This window comes from Diorhabda carinulata, chromosome 2 (assembly GCF_026250575.1).
Source record: "Diorhabda carinulata isolate Delta chromosome 2, icDioCari1.1, whole genome shotgun sequence".
Taxonomy (NCBI): Eukaryota; Metazoa; Arthropoda; class Insecta; order Coleoptera; family Chrysomelidae; genus Diorhabda; species Diorhabda carinulata.
The window spans coordinates 22,206,890-22,229,402 of NC_079461.1; the positions used below are offsets into that span (position 1 = coordinate 22,206,890).

At 32.5% G+C, this 22,513-nt stretch overlaps 1 protein-coding gene across 5 annotated transcripts; it reads left to right on the plus strand.

Moving 5' to 3' along the window:
* The first annotated feature begins 697 nt into the window (after window positions 1-697).
* LOC130903584 (protein NDRG3) lies at window positions 698-22,035 on the plus strand. 5 transcript variants are annotated; one of them, XM_057815775.1, is made up of 9 exons: window positions 702-822; window positions 1,838-2,098; window positions 3,271-3,345; window positions 8,447-8,646; window positions 9,540-9,660; window positions 9,749-10,037; window positions 10,100-10,366; window positions 12,099-12,183; window positions 17,857-22,035. In XM_057815775.1, the coding sequence occupies exons 2-9, from the start codon at window positions 1,860-1,862 to the stop codon at window positions 18,000-18,002; spliced, it is 1,422 nt and encodes a 473-aa protein (XP_057671758.1). In that variant the 5' UTR covers window positions 702-822; window positions 1,838-1,859; the 3' UTR covers window positions 18,003-22,035. The 5 variants fall into 5 exon arrangements, with proteins under 5 accessions (XP_057671762.1, XP_057671758.1, XP_057671760.1 ...); XM_057815777.1 differs by lacking the exon at window positions 17,857-22,035 and adding an exon at window positions 14,102-14,199; XM_057815779.1 differs by lacking the exon at window positions 1,838-2,098 and having other exon boundaries at window positions 698-822.
* The last annotated feature ends 478 nt before the right edge of the window (window positions 22,036-22,513 follow it).

The following is a 22,513-nucleotide window of genomic DNA, read 5'->3' on the forward strand; positions in this document are numbered from 1 at the left end:
TTTCATTTCGAGTTCCATTAACATAATTTTTAATATATAATTGAAGTACAACTCCAAAATGCATTATAATTATTAACGTCGATAAGAAATTCCATTTTCAAGTTAAAAGAAATATGGCTGTTAGTCTGATTAGAGGATTTCAACCAAAAATTAGCCCGATTTTCATATTAATTGTTATGATATCAATTTATTATAATAATATTTTTCTGAATACATCCAAGAAATTTGTGTTTTATATTTAAATAGTATAGTATTTTACCGTAATGATGATATTGCCATTAGTGTAAAAATAAATATATTTGAAACTACTATTGCCATCTAGTCGAACTTATTGAAAACACTGTTGTTCTTATATGCATGACAGTAAAGTTAACGTTAATTGTCGTTTCAATATTCACACTTAGATGGCGCTGTTGATGATTCCAAGCAGTCTATGATCAATAATTCTCTTGCAGCTCATAGCCACAGATCATAAGCGACTCGTTTATTATAAATATAATCACTAAAAAGCTTCTAATAAATGAATAATTTTTTAATTAACGTAAAAGTATTATTTATTTCAAAAGATTCTCTATTTATTCTAAGTATTTTTGGTACTTATATATTTTTAATTATAAAAAAATATTAAAACGCCAATAGGATACGTTTATGTGATGGAATAGCTTTGATTACTTGGATCACGTGGTATATAATCAACCAATAAGACCGAGTTAAGCATTGAGTTACAACAGTTTATAAGGATACGTCATTATAAGATCTTGTTGAAGTTTATATTTATCGTGTTACTATTTGTTAATAATAAATACTATTATACTTAATAAGGTAAGTGCCAATTTATTTATATTAATGCGGAAAAAGCGAGGACGTTGTATTTAGCTAAATTTTTGAGGGTGTTGTCATTTTATAATACTGAAGAAATCGATATCCAAATCTTGGATATAACAAAGATTTTTTAAAAACTTATAATACAAAACATTTTTATCAATGTATATAATCGAGATTAATGCATTAAGGAAGTGTCGTATTCAATCCAAATGATTTTTTTAAACATTTGTTGATTATCACAGCATGTCACTTCTTATTTATTGTTTGTAATATGTGCTTTTTTTGCTTTAATGTGCATGTTTTACAAGTTGGGTCTAGTTTTACGTAACTCAAATGTCAGACGGGGTTGGTTAGACGTGAGGTGAATTCCCAAAGCAAATTTTAAACTACAATTCACCACCCAAGGTTTTTTTAACCAATCAATAATAATAGTTAGATGGCAGTTGAACTAAAACTAATTGTATTCACGGAATTATTTATTGATTTTCATGAGATAAAATCATGAATTCGAAATCGAGTCAGAAAAAACAAAGAAATTAAAGAAATTATGTATAAATTGACAAGAATACGATTTCCGAAGCGTTAGGATGCCATTTTGTAAATCGACCCAAAATAATTAGAAAATGGGGAATGAATGTTTTCGATATCTCGCTTCGTTTTCGAGATATCGATACTTGAAATCGAAGAAACTCAATCTAACGCAATCCCACCGAGGCTTCCTTTTTGAAAGCATTCCGGGCGTACTTTCTACCTTTGATTATCGATGCAATCTTCAAATTATTGCTAAATATCTTTCTTATTTTATAAACGGTACGAAACAACAAAAAAATTAAATAAAAAACCTCGTGATAAATTTACGTATTGGACGTCATTTGTTCTATAAAGTGATTTCAGGTATCGATATCTCGAAAACGAATCGAGATATGGAAAACTCTAGCGGTTTGATTAAACTAGATCCAACTTTGCCTGTCTGATATCGAATGAACTTTTGATGTGATGGTATCATACTCAGAAAGCAGCGAAGAGGAAGCGACATGCCCATCGGCAGTCTGACGAGCACTTACCGTTCATTGACCGGTTCGAATGCCGTTTACCGGTCCACCACGGTCGTGCCGTCCGGCTCCGGAACGCAACCGCCGGTTCAGTCCGGCACGGTGGCCGGCGGTCTGCTATATGGGTTCAGGAGAGCTCTTAATTTCGTTTCGGGAACTGCCGAATCGAATGGAAACAGCGAGGTACTACTCAGAGATAGCGAAAAAACGAAATTAACAAGGTAAGTGGATTTGTATTATCACTTCAATGTTAACAGTTAACTGGTCCAAATATACGTGCATGCTTTTCTGATTAAATGATTATAATGTGACTAACACCCAAAGATCCTTTTTATCTCTACTACTCCCTGTATAATCAAAGATTTTGAGTGTAATATTATTTGTTATATAATAGGTGGGATGAAAAGTTGAAATAGGCTTCAACTTCTCATAAAAAGATCTGTTTAGCGAATATCTTCTTGAGATTTTATAATCTGAGAACTGAAAAAACTCGCTGTAGTACAAATTTGGGTAATTCGAGGGATGCGGAAGGGACCGTTTTTCTGCGAATACGCCTTGAAAACGCTTTAGATTTTTGACAAAATTGGCTAATCTTCACTAAGAATCATTCATTACTAGATTTCAGGGAGAAAATTATTTCGGTTCGAATCCAAATGTAATGTAAAAATTTATACCAAATTTTAACACTGGTTCCAAATTTTCAACACCAACTTTTCCATTGTTGAAAAATCTTTGATCATAGAGCCATTTTTTCAAATCTTAGCGAAATGCGGACGACGCCATGACCTTGCCTGCAGATGGAACGATCTTTGCCTTTTTTGGAGCCTGGTCTTTCTTTTCAGTCCATTGTTTCGGGTGTGAAGTGATGGACCCACGTTTCGTCTTCAAATTTGAAACATATGCTGCATAGACAGTGGTAGTTTTCAAGCAATTAACGCCATCTCTTGGTCAGGCCAGATACTTCTGGGATCCAAATTACATAGTAATGATAGACGTGGAACTAACCTCAAAATATTTTTGTCTATAGAAAATATTAATATTGAAAATAGTGTTTTGTTGAAAAACCAATAAATATCAACAAATTAAAAATCATAATTTTGGATATTTTTATAACATTCCAACAGAATTTTAAGGTAAGTCAAATATGTAGCAAAAAGCATGTCTGCCATTTGTTTTGTCTTTATTATTATTATTTTTGATCATTTTCTTTAACGAAATATTCTAAATATAAACAAAAACGACTACAAACTATTTGCATGTGAACGTTTCGTCATTATTTATCTCTTTCAGTTACAAAACATTTAGTGAAATAGTTTATAGACTCGTTGTTTTGTTTTTCAATAGTTTTTGCATTAAATTTCGTAGTTGACGTACTGGATTTTGTTTGTTTTAGGACTGATAGTGCTAACACAAACACAAACAGAAAAATGCCCTCTTCCGGATTAGCTGAAGAGGCAGCCCTTTTGGGGTAAGAAACACATGGACACATCAGCTTAAATCATTTTTTTTAGAAATTTTTTTTTCAATAGTTTAGTCTAGATATTATAACAGATTTTGGCGAATGGAATTTGTGAAGTAATTTTTTTAATAATTTCAGCTTGTTGGTAGTTTTTGTTGTTTTTTTACACTGTTTTATAATAAACGTCAAATTAATCGAAATACGAATAAAAATATACTTATAAAATATACTTACCAATAATTGAAAAATTATTTGAAAAGCATTTTTTTTACAACAGCGTTCGATTTTATTAACGTTCATATCATCGTTATCAACAAACATGTAGAAATTGCGACCAGTTTCGATATTTTTGTACCTCATCAGCGAATATATTCTTAATGTTAACAGAAACGATTTAGGAAAGGCTCGCTTTAGATTCTATCAGTACTATAATATAAATATCAAATATTATCACTTTTTTTTGGTTTTTTGATTATGATACGTGTGGAAGAGATATATAGACAAAAATATCGCGCGTAAAACCAACCACAATAACACGAAATAAAAATTATAAAGTAAAGTGCATACAAGTAACAAGATCTGCAGTTAACATGGAAATGAAAGGAAGTAGAAAGCTCAATAGCTCAAAAACTAGAATCAGACAAGAAGGCCCAAAAAAATGAGCGCACAGACGGCTATAACCAATAATAAAATGGGAAATACTAGGTGTTAAAGCTCTGAATGGTTAGGAGGAAGCGATGCAATGAAATGGTTATGTCCAAATATGACCAGAATACATTTTGAAACTAGAGACACCAGGGAGAAGACGTCGAAGACGACAGACTCCAAGAGGAAGCGATTTTTAATTGTGGAAATTCGGCTGAAATTCATGAAAACATAAAACAGAATGCAATGAAACGATTACGTCCAAATATGACCAGAACACACACTGCAACGAAAGATACCAGGGAGAAGACGTCGAAGACGACAGACTCCAAGAGAAAGCGATTTTTGGTTGTGGAAATTCGTCTGAAATTGACGTAAACATCAGAATGCATAGGAAACCGACAAATGAGAAGAAGAAAACTTTTGGTTAGGATAAATTTTGATATGTAGTTAAGCCAGATTAAATCTACTTTAGGAGAAGAAGAATGAAATATGGTTAAAATATATGACCTGGAGGTGATTTGTTATTTTTGTATATAAAACATTCAAAGCATAAAATAAATAACGCTACCGAAGATTCAGATGAATATATAATTTTTATTTATTTATTTTTTTCTAAGTTTATTAAATCTGTCACACAACTCATCAAAATCGACCTCAGTACGATTTTTTTTCAAACTTTCTAAATTAGGTATTGAAGGAAATTCAGGTAAAACGTCAATATCTTCGTCCGGTACGACTGGCAATTGTAGAAAATTATCTTCTTCAATATTATCACTAATTTCATCTTTAACCACTGAAGGCAACGTTAGAAAATCTTTATATTCGTTAATAGCTGAATCTAAATTATCCCTTTCTGTTGAAAAAAGTAACATAATTAGATTTTTTTTCTCTTTTGATGATGTTTTATCTTCGGATGTAGATTTAGTTTTATCTTTCGATCCAGACGGTGTGTGTAGCGAATTAGTTTTATTTTCGACGTCATAATTAGCATTAGGAGATGAATTGTTGGGTAAATCATTCGAACTATCGAAAGGTTTCGGTTGCAAAGGCGAAAACGGCAAATCGTACCTTTTCAGTTTAGCTAACCTCAACTCTTCACTTTTATCTGACGCCGGCTTCAAATCCGAAACGTCGTAAATAATATCGTTGAATTCGAAAGGATATTCTGGCATTTCGTAAGATTGAACCGCTCTCATTCTATTATTATTCAAAGCTAATAGTTTTTTTTCGAATTCTTCCGGTATATCTAAAGTGACTTCGTCATCGTCATCTGTAAGATCCGACGTTTGAATATGGGTACTACTAGATGTTTCAAATGGAAAGATAGTACTGAAATGTACCAGAGGAGTGTGTGTTAAAGTTTGAGTATTCGAAAATTTTAAATCTGCAGTATTATCGAGAGGTTCGTAATTAACGTTATAATTTTTAGCTATTTGAACCATGTATTCTTCAACGCGTAATTTCGATGGAGCCGGCGCGGATAATTTGTTTCTTAAACTTTCACTGATAGTCGCGACGTTACCTTCTGCGCAAGCCTCGGCATATTCACTACCGTATTTACATCTCAAAATATTTGAAATAATTTTGAATTCGTATACATCGTGAGTAAGACGCGGCGCTACCCAAATGATACTTGAAACTGCTTCTGCTATACACTCCTCCAACTGTTTGTTGTTGACTATCACAGAAAATTGAGATAATAATAAATCGCAATACATCTCGACGTATTCCAAAGCGTCCACGTATAGATCTTCGGCTATAATATGCTCGACTTTGAATCTCGCTTTTTGGAATTTTCCGGTTGAAATTAGATCTGCAATCTCTTTTCTAGTCTTCTGAACATACTCGGAATGTTTTCTTTGTAAAAGTTTCAATTTGAATATCGCTAATCTCAGATGGGCTTTTAATTTCGTGTAATTAAGAACGAACATGTACATGCTATGTATACAAAAATACGTGAAATTTTTGGGGTTTTAGTTACATGACTAATGAATCACATGTTTATTGACGTATGTGTCATAATAACCTTGATCAGTTTACGTCAAAATATTAACAATGATTGACATTTACATAGTTTTTAACGAGATATCTGACTAGTTGTCAAAATCAACTAATGCAAATTTGAAAATGGCAGCCGTGGGAAAAACAAAAGTTTCTATGTGATTTGCGAAGTTATTTAATATTTCCAGTTCTGTTGCAAAAAGAGTTGCTACTTGGATAAATACAAAATTTCCAAAAACTTGGCTTTGTCGCTTTTTTCGACTAATATATATAGCCTGGAAAATTGTGCAGGATTTTAACAATCTAATGAAAAGAGTTGATTTGCCACCCAAAACTTCGAGATTGTACCTTTCAGTTGTGACTGGATCATCAGTTTGCAACCTAAAAAGTACTCATGTTTCATAAGGTTTAACGCTACAATGGAAATTAATGTCTACAAAACTCCCGCAATTTGAGAAAAAAATAAATATAATTGTTCTAGATTAATTCCATTGAAACACATCTAAAAAGTATCTATGGAGTCCATAAAATAATATAAAACAACTCTAACTACGGGAGAAACGGAAGAAAAGCCAAGACGGATACGTAGAGAATTGTTTATCCCACGGCAGCTAGGTTTATCCTTCGGCTGTCATGTTTATCAAACGGCTGCCATTTTGACGTAGAAAAGCTGTTCTTTAATATTGCTTAATAAAGAAAATAATATTGACAATAATGTTGAGAAAAATTTTCATCAAAAATATCTCACCTTTACTTTATACGATCAGTTCAACTTTTACCTAAGAGAGGAAGTCGTTGATTTATTTTGGATAGTCATGGAATAATCCTGATATTGGGAAAATTTAATTCTGCAGAGCTGGGATTGTTATGGACCGATAGGACTCCTGTTAGTATTTGTAGATTGTTCTCTACTCTGGGTATAGTTTCCCAACAGAGTCTTTGCCTTTCTCAGACCCTGTAGGTTATCCCAATAATTGATTTGAGTCTTATCTACCTCCTTTTCCAATGCTGTTTCTATTTTTTTGTAGCTGATTCTACATTGTACAGGTCCAATGAAGGGTCTTGCCTTGCTCGTTCAATTTTCCTACACAATTCCAGCTTGGATTTTATAATATTGAAGCTTAAAGCTCTAATGGCTCCTTGGCTATTGGACAGGATGATGATGCTTGGTATATTGCCAAGACTTTCAGAGTGTTTGTTTCTGGTCCAATACCCTCCTATTCCAGTTCTAGATCCGTCTGTATACCATTTCTATTTATTCCTTGTATGTTTAAACTTTTTCGAGGCCTCATCCTGAGGTATGTCCCAGGTTTGATCATTATTTAGAGACGGTTTTTCTTTGGTTGTTACGTCTTTAAACATTCTAAGTGATTTAGTGCGAGATTTAGAATCACAACTAGGCGAGCGGATCACCCCCAAAAAGTCGCTTGGAAAACGAACCTCGTTCTAGTCGCTAAAAACCATTATCTTTATATTTATTTTTTTCCAAAGTTGGGGGAACATGGTCAAAATCGAGTTTAGAATTGATGAATTCGTGTTTTTTGCTGTTCTACTCGCTGTATTTTGGCGAATAATGAATATTTTTTCATGAAATTTTTTTGGCATACCCTTGAACCAATCCAAAAAGTGAATAAATATATCCGAATCCCCCCAAAAACTTTCCGGCTGTATAGAAAATTCAGGAAAAATTTTCGTAGGCTCTCTTGATTTTGTGCATACGATTGACAAAGTTGAGTGAGGAAGTTTAAAATGTACCACTTCTGAATGCATGGTACTAAAATTAATGATGTGAATAAGTTTTTGGGAAAGTCTCAGATCTTAATATGTAGAAGAAAAAAAGATGTAAATCCAAAATAAGAAGAACGAAGACGTAGGTACGGATGTGGCGGCAATAAAATTGATATCTCTGGAAATCGTCCACTAAACGACTTGAAGAAAATACTTTCAAACAATGAAAATAAATCGAACCTTCCTAAATTTATTTGTGAATACTTGAACATTTGCCTCAATGCAAAATTATGGCTGGTAGCAATAAAAAAGTGTGTCTAGCTGGTGGTCTAGAACCAAGAGAAAGTACATTTATTGTTGTTGAGAAATCTACCTACATCGACGAGCGATTTCAGTGCAACCACATCGATGCCGATACTCGTATAATTTCATGAAAAAATATTCATTATTCGCCAAAATACAGCTAGTAGAACAGCAAAAATCACGAATTCATTTTTTCCAGATTTTCGACTTAAAACTCGATTTTGACCATGTTCCCCCAACTTTGGAAAAAAATGGTTTTTAGCGACTAGAATCGGTCTTCCCTATTACTTCTAGTGAAGTTCAATGCCTTTCAAATGAGAAATGAAGATGACAAAAGTCGAAATTACTGAGATAATAATTTGAAAAGATTTTTAATCATGTGTGTAGTCGAAAATTTTACTTGACTTTTCTGTTTTTTTATATCTTGTAGTACTATGCCTTCCGATAGCATGGACGATATCGAATTGAAAAATATTCAATTGCAATTTCCTACAGCGAGATCATTATCCAGAGACGATTCTTCCGTAATGGAAGAAATCGTGGAAACCGATCGTGGAAATGTTGTTGTTGCGGTGCAAGGTTCTAGGACCAAACCAGCCATTTTGACTTACCACGATCTGGGATTAAACTGTAAGTTCAATTAAGGTTATCATCCTTATATTTCCTCATTTTCCTCATTTCTATTTAATTTTTTTGTTGAATCTAACTTTGTGTATAAAACAGTTGTTTACACAGCCTAATATCGTTCAGAACTTTTCTTTGACGGCTACTGTCGAAATTTCTGCCGATTTGGACTCGGGAGCTTTGTTCTGAAAGCAGATTTGTTAAAAATAGATTTAATGGGTTTCTACTAAATCAATTTTGGAATAATCACATCCAGGTGCCCCGAAAATGATTTCCAAGTATATAATAACAAAAATTCTTTTCAATGTGCGTGGGATGGTTGAAAGAATAGGCATTTCAAAAGGGGTCTTAACTAGAAAGCTGTCGGCGATGGATGCACACTTCGGGAAACAAGCGCAACAATGAGATCACTTCAGAATCATGTTGAGTGCTGTTTAAGAGTTTCTGTGTCGTTTTAATGAAACATGGAACCACTAGTACAAACCAGAAATCAAAGAACCAGTGGACTTCATCTGATCCTGAAGACGGGAAGTTAATTACCTTCGTTTTTTCGAAATTATAAGGTGTGATCTACATTTTTTTGTCTATATGAGGACAAAATAGTTGCAGAGCTCTACTAAAAAAAAAAAACTTTCCATTTGACAAGAAAGTGCTCTTCCACCACGATAACGTATTGACACATACCTCTAACCTCGTCCTTTTGGCGGAATTAGACTACGAACTGCAGCTTCATCTACTGTATTTTGCACATTTAACCTCGTGCTACTTCTTTTTATTTTGGCAGTTTTTGAACTCCGTACACGAAGAGGTGTGATTCTCACTTGTTTCTTAGAAAGATGAGTGCAGGTGCGAATCACTGAGATGAAAACCGTGGATGAAAATTGTGTTATTTCTTTCAGATGTTTCAAATTTCCAAGCTTTTTTCAATTACATCGATATGAGGGCGTTGCTGGAAAATTTCTGCGTCTACCACATCAATGCTCCCGGGCAAGAAGAAGGTGCCCGTACACTTCCCGAAGAGTAAGTAATTAATTATAATTGAATCGATAACATGAACTTTGGTGGAGAGTTGTTTATACAAGGTTTGTACGAACAATTGTCTTTTCAGTTACATTTACCCTTCAATGGACGAATTAGCGAACCAAATTTGTTACGTAATGACCCATTTCGGTTTGAAACAATTCATAGGCTTCGGCGTCGGTGCTGGCGCTAACATCTTGTGCAGATACGCCCTAAATCACCCCGAACACGTTTCGGCTTTGTGTTTGGTAAATTGCGTGAGCACTCAAGCGGGTTGGATAGAATGGGGTTACCAAAAACTCAATACTAGACATTTACGTTCGAAAGGGATGACGCAAGGTGTGTTGGATTATCTGATGTGGCATCATTTCGGCAGGGTGAATATCAATAATACCGCCAATTTTGGTTAAAAAAGTGTTATTTATTCGATTTATTACAGCAAACAGAAGAGAGGAATCACGATTTAGTTCAAGTTTATAAAAGTTATTTCGAAAGGAACGTGAATCCAACGAATTTAGCTCTCTTCATTGACAGCTACGTCAGGAGGACGGATTTAAATATATACAGAGAAATGGATCCTTTGAAAAAGAAGAATGCGAGTCTAGCGATGCCTGTTATGAATATTACGGGATCTATGAGTCCTCATATGGAAGATACGGTCACGTTTAACGGCAGACTCGATCCTACCAATTCCTCTTGGATGAAGGTGAGTCATTAATCACCAAAAATTGTTAATAGATGGTAATCTTTAATTGATTCTTGTTTTATGTCGGGCGTTATATATTTATCGATTTATTGATATCGTTTTTGGAATATATTCGCAAATTATAATCACACGACAATTAGTTTATATCAAGAGGATGGTTAACTCAATTTTACTCTTAGAAAAAACAGTAAAACTTTGCTCAAAACCATTTCATATGTTTTTTTTCTTTCTCCAATCAAATTTAGACGTATTTACAAATATCTTTCGCATTCATAACATAAAATAAACTGATTTGATGTTGAGTTTCATGGGTTTATTGAGTACGAGTTTGGAATTGTTTATTTCGGATTTTGAATTCGTTTATTCTGAAGGTTGGACCAAGTTGCGTTTTACCCAAATTACGTTGAAATGTTACGTAAATTCGACGCAGCCAAAATAACCGAATTGGAAGTTTTTGGGCGAGGATTAAGTAGCTGAGTTATTACGAGGTAGAATATAGAAAAAACTTAAATTATCGATTTATTGTAAGCTCGAAGTTCAGCGAGACCAGAACAACAGATTTATTGCGAGCTGGAAGTCGGCGAGGCCAAAATAACAAAATTATTGCGAGTTGGAAGGTAGGCAACGCCAAAATAACCGAATTATTGCGAACTGGAAAGTCGGCGAGGTAAAAATAACAAAATTTATTGCGAGTTGGACAGTCGACGAGACCAAAATAACAAAATTATTGTGTGTTATAACGTCGACGAGGCCAAAATAACCAATTTGTTGCGAGTTGGAAGTTCGGTGAAGCCAAAAAATCGATTTGAAACAGACTTAACACGACTTAGAAGTTCAGCGGGGCCAAAATACCCGATTTATTGTGAATTTGAAGATTAGCGAGGCCAAAATAACCGATTTATTGCGTGTTGGAAGGTCGTCGAGACCAAAAATTTGAATTAAGATCGAGTTAATACAAGTTAGTAGTTCAGTGGAGCCAAAATAACAGATTTATTGCATGTTGGAAGGTCGTCGAGGCCAAAAAATTGAATTAAAATCGAGTTAATGCAAGTTAGAAGTTCAGCGAGGCCAAAATAATCGAAATATTGCATGTTGGAAGGTCGTCGAGGACAAAATTAGTGAATTCAAATCGATTATATCGAATAAGAACTTCGACGAGGTCGAAACAACTGACTTACTGCAAGTTAGAAGTCAATCGAAGCTAAAATAGCGAAGCTACACCGAATTAGAAGGTCGGTGACACCAAAATAACCGTTTCAAAAATCCTCAACTCACGATGCTGTTGCAAGAACAACAACGTGAACCAGATGGAGTCGAATTGGGCGGAAAATGGGTTCAATATGCGTCGACCCATCTGAAACAAAAAGATCCACGTTTGTGCTGTTCGTGGGCTGGATTCAATTTGCGATGGATCTAAATCCAATTGTTTGGAGAGGAAGTTGGGAAATTATGTGAAAGCTTTCGGTAGGTACCATGCGAATGTTTTGTGTTTATTGCTTCAGTACTCGTTCGGAAATTGTTTTTTTTTCATAATTTTGAAGAAGAATTTGACGCCTTAGAATTATCAATCATTCGCTGACATTTATCTTTCTCATAATCACTCGTTCGCGATTGAATCTTCCAAAACCGAGATCAATATTGTTTGGAGGAAAAGCTTTCGGAATCAATTTTCGCAGTTTTCAGTGGATGATTCACCTTAATCTAAATTTCGCGGTGTTGTTTTTTCCTCTAGATCTCCGACTGCGGGATGATTTTAGAAGAACAACCAGCGAAAGTTAGTGAGGCGTTTAGATTATTTCTACAGGGCGAAGGATACGGTAAGTGATTGTTACAATAAAAAAAAATAGTCTAGTTTCTCGGTAATTATCACGTTACGAAATGTGTTAATGTAGAATCGACGTTTATGAAACAAAAAAATATATATTTTGATAATTTTGCTTACAACATTTATTTCTTATGTAATCGATGATATGATAATTATGTCTAGGCTTTTTATTGCAACTTGTATACAAGCTCACTACACTGCTTCGCAATGTAGATTTAAAATAAAAAAAATTGTCAACGAACTCCTTTTGAAAAAAAATGAGTAATATCTCTACACGTATATATATATTTTTGCTTATTTCATATTATCGCGGCTACCCCGTTTATTTTTGAATCTAGATTTTTTTAATCTTCGTTTTTACTATCTATTCATAAAAAATAATATGAGAAATGTTTTTCCTATGATTTTTATAATTAATTATAACTTTTGTATGTGATAGGATTTAGTATTTAAGGCGGTTTGTACACGGAAGCTTTTTGTTCTTAATAGTTTGACATTCGTCGTAAACTAAATTTAATTATTTTTTTTTGCTTAATAAATAGTTTTTTCAAATTAATGAGTCGTAAAAAAATCGAATGCGTTTATATGAAACTAATATAAATCATATTTTTCGTTAAATCGTAATTTTTTTCATACATCTCACAAGTTCATTATTAGGTTTTATTTAATCTCGGCTTAAGATTATCGAGTTGATTTTATTGAATGATTTTCGAATATTTATCGTTTATTTCCGGTGACTTGTATAATTTATCAAAAGGTGTTTGTTAGGAATCGAAACTAATTGTAGATACGAAAAATAAAACACAAAAACCATACACTGAGTTATCTATTTATTTTTACAATGTTTGCGTTGCGTTGGTTGGATATGCGCGAATGGTATGTATTGGTAAATAAATAAAAAAAAATAATTATTATGTTATCATCTTCCTCTCATCGTCGTCGTCGTTTCCGCTAATTTTTTCTCATAAATTTTATTTTAATCACGATAAACCAACAGCTAATTCAGTGAAACTGTGTCCGAGAATTGAAACGGTTTTAGAAAAATACTGAAATGTCTAAATCGATTTCTAAAAATATATTTTTCTTCAAGATTTATACGCCTTACGATAAATTGATTTAAAATCGAATAATTTGCTTTTTAATCCACTCAAATCATATATATTTATAAAAATTTTTTAATTTAATTAATTAATTTTAAATCATCCCTCAATTTTCCTTTCCTTCTGTCGCGCGTTGATTTTACACCCGATTCGATAATCGAATATCCTGTTGATTCCTCAATACAATCAGAACATTGCAGAATAGTGCGTAATCATACAGGGTACGTCCGGAAAGTTATATGGAGATTTCTATCATCGTAACGGCTCTAATGTTGTCCTGAATCTCCAAATATTGTCTTTTTATCGTTTTTTTTAACCGTATAAACAAAAAAACTGTAAGCCGACTGAGGTATGACGATGAACTAGTTTTTTGTGGTAATCGATTGTAATAAAAATCGAATGCATGAAAACATTGTAGTAGTCGGCCATTTGCTTTAACAGTTTGTCCTCTTGGTTATCATGGAATATCTAGAGCTTCCTGTCCGTTATTTTTTACCAATTAAGTGCGGCAAAGAATGAAAAACTAACAGTGAAATGTGGAAAATCCTCTAATCACGTTTTCATTAGAAAAAAAAACACGTTCAGAGTTATTTTTCATTTTCTATTTATAAGAATAAAACTTATGTGATTAAAAAAAATAGTTTTTCTATAACTTAAATTTTTATGTTATTCAATAAAAAATCGTTTATCCCAGAAGAATATTTTTTCGGAATAATGGACACAGTTTCCCTGATGATGTTCTGCTTTTATGATTGCACATACAAGCGATTGCCGCATTTATTATTTATTTTTTTTTCTTTTATTTTTCAGCTATACATCTCCATCGACTCAGTGTTTGTTAACCGATATGTGATATTAAACCTGTTAAATTTTTAATTATTCGTAACGATTATAGTTATTGAATCTCATCTCTATTATTTTCATATCAGTTTTCATTTGATAGTTTTTTTAACAAATACCGCCATTTGGAATTGAATTGATCGACAAAAAACTTTTTTTTCCTGTTTTATACTGAATTTTCCCACCAATAAAACTTTTCCCGTGGACATTGATTCTAGGGAGAAAACATCCTTGGCGGAAATCTTCAGATTTATTCCTTGACTATCAAACTATACAGTGGATGTTTTCTCGTTAAAATTAATTTACGTGGTAGAAAGTTTGTTGGCGGGAAAATTCAGTATAAAACAGGTAAGTCAAGTTATTAGTTTCTGAAAAAGATAACGAGTGGCAAATGTGGTAAATAGTGTATTTAATAGGACGGAAAAATCCAACAATCAATGTTGGACTGTGGTTTTTCTGAAAAAATTAGCACGTGACTTTTTTATTGTACCTTTCGTGTTTTTCTAGCCAGGAAGGTTTTCCTTGGACCTCGTAACTTAACATCGATCAGCTGCTGCAACAAAAGCTTTTTCTTTCTTGTTTTCCGTGAAAATAGGACTAATTGTCCTTTGTAATTTTTTTCAAAGTATCCTAAACTCGATCTTGTGGGTAGACTCTATCTGGGCGTGAGGCTCCTCTCATATTTTAGTGGCATTTTTCAATTTAATATGGGATGAACTTGATCACTGTAATTATGTACAATCTACCTTCGTATACCTGATAAATCTGACTCCAGTTTGACCAATTACTTAAACAAAAAAAGTTCCAGATGTTCGCTTTTATATACAAATACAAAATGCTTTTATTTGAGGTTAGAAACAATACATTGAAACGTTTGCTTTTGGCGCTAAATTGAAATTTCTGGAAAAGTGATTTGGTGATCAATCTCACCCCATTGGACGGTGTCGATCAATAAGATACGATTATATATTTTAAATTATTAACGTGATCGTATTTAAAACTTAATTAACGTATCGTTTGACAACAAGGGAAATGATTCCTTAATTTTGGCAGATGTAGTGAAGGTTTGTTGTTTTAGCCATACAAGTCGATCGTCGGAGATCTAGCTGTTTATTTCTAAAAGGTAAATCCTAAAAAAAAGTGTGTGGTCTCTGGCATATAAAAATTTTTGGTTTTCAGTTTAGTATCTGATTATTATAGATTTTCTTCATCAATTTTCAATATTTTTAGATTTTTATAACCTCTTTGGGAACATATTTCCAATTAAAAGCGATTATTTATAGAAATATCGAGTCACTTGGGAATAAATCGGAATTTTAAGTGGACAACCAACAAAATATTTTGTCAAGAATCAGTGTAGTTTCTAATATTTTCTCTCGTTTTGACATATTCAAAATATTTAATTAAAAAAATCTTTCATTAAAACATTAAAAAAAACTTTCCAGATTTTTTTATTCGTACTGATAAAATAAAAAGAATTTCTTGTCGTTTTCTAAATTTTTTAATTCAATAGGAAATTTTTATACCCGCATCTTTTATTTTTTCCTATTTATTTGACATTTTCAAAAAAGAAAAAAGATTTTTGTGATAATTTTCAAAACTAACCGAACTAGATTCAACATATCTCAATTAAAAACATAGAGAAAATATTAAAGATAGAAAGTTGAAATGTACTATTGGTCGAGAAAGAAAAAACATCGATTTACCCCTCTCTATCTCCCTCAACTCGCGATTCAAATCAAAACTTCTCAATCTCCATCTTTGCCGTTCCCATCTCTCGAAACTTAAACGCCATTTCGATCCAATCAGAATAGATCATAGACAAATAGAAAGTGATAAACTCTCTCTGCTATACCTCTATCTTTAAAATTGTCTCTATGATTTTATGTCATTCAAATGTACGTTGAAAGTCAGATCCATCTTTCGTACAACGTATTTCTTCTTCTTTTCGTTTCGGATTATGGAAAGTTGCTTCAATTATTTTGATTATTAGAAACGATTATCTTTCATTTTCTTTGATGATGTCATTTAATAATCATCGCGTCATTTCTCGCATGAAATTTATAGCGTATCTTGAGCACGTATGAATGTTATGCTATTTATTTAATTTTAAATTAAACAAATTAACATATTATCCAGTAGATTATTATAATAAATTTATATATATACAGTATGTTCCCCCAATTAGGATACTTTTTTATTATTAATTTTAGAAATCAAAAAATAATGATGAAAAGTTTTTAAAATTTGAAACACTATCTTCAGGTACAAGATTTTTTCAGTTTTATACGGGGTACGTCAAAAAAATTTCGTTTTTGAAAAAGACTGTTGTAGGAAATGTGTCTCTTGGAAGGTCATTTATTTGGTTATTCATTAATCTCAATCCATTGCTGGACTTGAGCAACCCGTAATTGAATCCTTTTGTACGACGTTCATCCAATGTCTTCTAGTACACTCCAAAATCTTCTTTTTTCAGCGTCTATCCGAAAATTAACTACGAAGTCGGCCTATTTCCATTTTTTGTTAAAGACACACAATACTATTTTTTGACAAACCAACCCTGTATATACTTTTTTAAATCCTATTTCCACATCGATAGTAAATGTCGATTAACCCTGTATGTGATGTATGCCACGCGCCTGATTGCGGAGGCGTATGCTGCGGTTTGACGTGATAAGGATCGTTCCAACAATCTCTGAGAGTTTTTATCGAATTATCAAGTGTTCATTTTGACAAACCCCGTTTACAACTGAAAAATTTTCACATCTAATGATTTTATTTCAGTTGTAAGAACATTTTATCATTTTAAAATCAATATTAACAAATTTTTCCTCTAGGAGAATATATTGTATAATATTTGGATACTTTTTGTTTTTATTGCATTAGTACTATTTTCAAAACTAGTTTATATGTTTTTCGTACCTCGATCTATCAGTGATAAACAATTTATTAATAATTTTTTGTCTTGTATCTCACGAAATTCAAATATGAAAAAATTCGTCGTTATAGTACTTAAAATTGTTATATGTATAATGATTCACACTCTAACCTCAAAGTTTATTTGTTTTGTTTACGAAAAAACCGATTGTATCCACTCGGCAATCATCGGAACAAAATAAACATATTTATATCACTCTCCAAATACTAAACTAAGCACACACACCAACAGCTTACTTTGAACATTATTTTCAACTTTTTAATTTCTTAATTGATACGACCCTCGTATTATGGTTTCGTTGCTTATACACGTCGAAACTTATATCGAGCGTGAGAGAGTCCGGGCTGGAGGAGCGCCTCTTTCTTTGGAGTTAGCTACGGCTGGAGCCCCGTTTCTTAATTGGTACCACCCCCGTATAATGATTTCGTTGCTTATATACCAACATCTCGTCGAAACGTATATCTAATGTGAGAGACTGGGCTCCTTTTTTGGCTGGATCCTCACTTATACATATTTACCCGCTAGGCAAGCACAACTAAATATTTTGTACAAAGTATACCAGAGAAAATACATGGTGCTTACAAAAAACCTTCATTTTGTATAATCTTGTATTTTTTGGACGTTTGTAATAAAAAGTACATATTGAATTGACAAAAAATTAATTAATAATGTATTTGAAGGTAAAATATTTTAAAAAATTTAAATACTCGAGAACAAAAACATATAAATGAAATTGAAATTTTTTTATTTATCTGTTTTGTTCGATTTGAATTTTCTTATTTTGCAGTTGCTCCTCTATCTCCAACCAAAATGGCAATGTACCGTAAAGCTTCGTTAGAAGAATTGCTCAAATCGAAAATGTCCCCCACGGGGCATTGGCCGTCTAATATTATCCACATTACCGAAAACCCCATATCGGCAGTCGTCTGCTAAACTATATATAAATAAACATTTAACTGTATTGAAATTTATACGACTGCCACCATGCCTGAAAAGTTCTAAAACCGAAACAAAAATTATTTAACTAAAATTGCCCCTCTTTTCCCCACCGCTTCATATAAAAATTATATTACGAAATAATGGACCCTAGATACGGACCTGTTTATCTAGTAATCTATGTTTATAAAACATTTCCGTTATCCCTCGTAATCTAGATCAAATTATTCTTATAGAAATTGTTCAATTTGGTTGTTGATGGGGAGTCGAGATTTCAAAAACAAGCAATCGATATGGTGTCATTTTTTTTGTATTTTTTCGGAATTGCGATGAATTTCAGTACAGAAATTTGAATTTATATTGAAAAAAAAAAGTAGACCACTGCCGCTCTTACTCTAAACAAGCACATATCTTTAGTTTACAAATTATACAATATCTTATACTCTACCGAATGTTAACAAAAACCATAAACTCATACATACATTATAATTAACTGTCAATAACAAAATGGTTGAAGATCTTCATTCGATTCTCTTAATGTTTAACTATCGTTAGGTACATTCGATGAAATTATGGTGCAGTGTTGCCAAAATTATCAGATTTTCTTTGAAATTCTGTTTAAATATTTCTTCCGAGAAAAAGTGTGTTTTTTCTAAATTATAAACGTGATAACAACGATTATAACAATACAATAACATTTTTTACAAAGATATTCAATGAAATTCCCATGAGGATTGAGCGGGTCTGAGGCTGAAGGATAAAGTTTCGTTTGGAAATTTCACTATTTTATAAATCTAGATGGCGCTATAAACTATTTTCGGGAAAATACCCAATATTAACAAGTTTTTGGTAATTTGATCTAATTAATTTACGTTAACATTGTGAAATTATGTTATCTGATAATTATAATTCATCTGGCAACGCTGTTTTGCCGATTTCTAATGATTAATCTTCAAGCGCTATCTATCGGAAGATATCGCTTAACTACTCGAAGTGTTCTGTATAGTTAACTGTAGATTCCTTCTATTTGCAGTTACTAGTAGTATACTTTAAACAGAGAGGTCGCTTATGTTTGAAGTTACAGTGGATTGTTAGAGACAGTGGGGTCACACGAGAATGGCCATCATACTCGACTTTAGTTCTTTTCATAATAACGTTTATAAAATCGTAATTAATACTCACAAGATGTTTAATAAAAAATTTTTCGATGGTTTAATAATATGAATATAAATTACGATTTTATGTGCCTTATAATGAGAAGAACAAATTTTAGTCAGTGTTAAATATACTCAGTTTAGGTTAAATATGGCGGCCATTCCTACGTCAAAAATAATACAGTAGAAAAAATGTGTTTATAAATAATAACGGTATATACATGAGGGAAGAAATTATATAACACGATTTCTAAAAAAAAAGATAAATAATAAAATGGATACAATTTCAAATTTTATCCATTTGAATGTAGTGGTACATCGATATCAAGGTTATTTCATATGAAATTAGAACTAAAATAGGTTAAAATAAGGTACTTGCGTGGTTTGAGAAAAAAAATAGTTTATATACAACTTGTATTATAATTTTCTTAATTCTTTGATCAATATTTATAGAGAAGAAAATTATCGAAAATTTAAAAATTTTGTAGGTAGTTTAAACATTTTAGTAAGACCGCTATATTGTGTGACGCCATCATTAATCTGAAAAATGATATATAAATTGTGATTTTTGTATCGAGATGGAAAAATATCACAACTAAAACACCTGATATAGTCTTTTATGATGCTGAAAACTTCGTGATCATCAAGCCGACAACTTTTTATTAAACCTACGACGTCACAATTGAAAAACAATGAAAATCGTTCTCTTATGTAGTAAGAATTTGGAATTTTCACGATTTTCAATGAAAATTTTACTTTCTGACTTTATTTCATATCAATAACTTGATATGAAAATTATTTTTAAGAAATGCAAGTACCCTATTGAGTATAAGGTACACGTAAATCAAAAATTGTGACAAATAAATTATTTTTCGACTGTTGAATTTATGGCTTTTGCATTAAACTATAATTAATATCGCAAGAAAGTCGAAAATAAAAAAAATCACAATCATGAATAATTGTCGAAAAGCCTAGAAATGCTATTGACATTAATTACATAGGTCTGCTTGAATAGAATATTTTTTATTCTCATAAGTCCTAGGGCAAGCTTTGGTTGTACAGATAATAAGGGAAAAACCATTTAAATTGTTAAAATAAACATTTTACTTTGATTTAAAAAAAATCGTACCTAGAAACAACAAATAATTAGAAAGAAACTAAAAAAAACTATTTTTAGGTTAGGTTAGGTTAGGTTTTCTTAACTTTTATCCACGATATCACTCGCATTGAGCATGAATTAATGGGATTGAAAACAAATACATATTTTGCTTAAAAATCGCTTCGACACATCTGAAACAACAAACAACGAACTCGTATTTGAAAAGAAGTTTCAGCTGCTTTCAAAACATTTTATCGTTTTGCTGTTGTTTTCTCAGATTTTCGATTTACTCCGATTTTTGCAACTCGAACCCGCGACGAATCTTTCCGCCTCCGAGGCATTTTTAAAACAAAATAAGAATTAAAATGAGTAAGATCTGAAATAATGAATAACGTCTAACCTCAAAAATTCTAATAGTAATCACGCTTTGTTTCAATACTTTAATCCAGAGATATGGAACTAAATCTTATACAAAGATCAAAATGGAGGTTCCACTGCTTGTATCAAATGTCAAAGGTCATTTTTGCGTGATTATTTTTATGAATTTATAGGTTAGTTTTTGAAAGATATAAAAGTACATTCTTCTTATCTAAATCGCAAAATTGTTGTTTCCAGGTAGTATCAAATGTTAATTTTACCTGCCAATGGAGACGTGCGTCAATTTTAATCAAAATTTACGTTGTACTTTTATTCGTTTCAAGTTCAATGCACCAGATTCGTGGATTTTCGTTTTTTTTTATATAATTTTCATATTTCGAATAAACTCTTAAGTTTGCACCCGCGCTGACGCTCTCGTTGGCGTTACGTTCGACTTCCCGTTGGTTAGGCATTGGAACGCGTTTGTGTTTATGAATCACTTTTCGTAATCAGTTTAAAGGACAATTTATAAACTAGTACGCTCGCGTCCGCGTTCAACATAAACTAAACAGATTACGAAGTGTGATTTATAAACACTAACGCTCGTGATCCAACTTAGGCTCGAACGTAACACTAGCGCGAGCGCGAACGTTTATAAATTGACCTTAAGAATAGTTTCGTTCGCGGTAGATAATTTGAACACATTCCAATGTATCCTGAATATCTTCTGGACGTATACTGATCATACATTTCTTCAAGAACAATCTAAGATCGATTAGAGGTTATTTCGTGGATGAATACACATGCGCAATATTAAACATCCTTATCTATGTACGAGGATACATTGGACGGATTCCAAATACGTTCGGAATTAGAAATTTGTAATCTACAAACACACTGAACATTTTTTATTAGCACCGAGAACGCATAATTTCAAACTACCAATGAATCTGGTGACAAAACATTTTCGGGGTATTTACCGCGAACAAAGCTATTAGGTTTGCTCCAACCTGCAAGTTCGGATTGTTCTTGGAACGTTTAAAATGATATTTTCTGTTTTCTCTATTGCGCAAAATCGTCACCGTATCAAGGACGGTTTTTTGATGGGTTGGAACGAACATAGTTGCCAAACTTATGTATTTCTAGCCCTCAACCCCAACAAACAATGTAAATTTTTATTATATTTTTCGCATATATCAACGAAATTGGTACAGAAATGAGAGAATCTGTATGTGAAATATTCTGGATGACGCGCGTCATATTTATTTTGATAACAATAAAAAAATATTTTCGCTTTTTTACTATTTATTGTATTATTCAAATAGTTTATTGAAAATGTGATGAAGAAAATGCATATTGTGCCTCACTGAGTTAATTTTAACCGAAAGCACTTTAATTTTAATAAAATTTGTTCAATAAACTGGTTTTTTTTTCATTAAAATCCCCCAAAAATCCTACAACTATGAAAATTACATATTATAGCAAACAAGGATAAAAATGAACACCAATCACGTGCTACAATAATATCAGTTTCTATGTCGCTTCTTCCCCGATTCTTTTCTTTCCTTCAACACTTCTTGTGTTAATGTTCTCTTCCATATATTTTTTAGTTGATGCCTCTTCATTATTATTTTTCCTGGACTCTTCAATTCTGGTCATGGTTCAACTGTTTCCTCGACCTCGGATGCCTGGTGTAGTTTAATTCGGCAGGATGTTGTGGTACGTCCTGCTCTTCTCTTCAAATCCTCTCGAAGCGGTGTCCATTATGTCTGGAATATTTTGGTCTATGTGAAAGATGGTGGAATGCATCCTGTGACCTGATTTGAAAATTACAAACCCCATCAATAGCTTTCTCGACTAGAAATGGATTGTAAGCGATCTGATTGAGTTTAATGCAG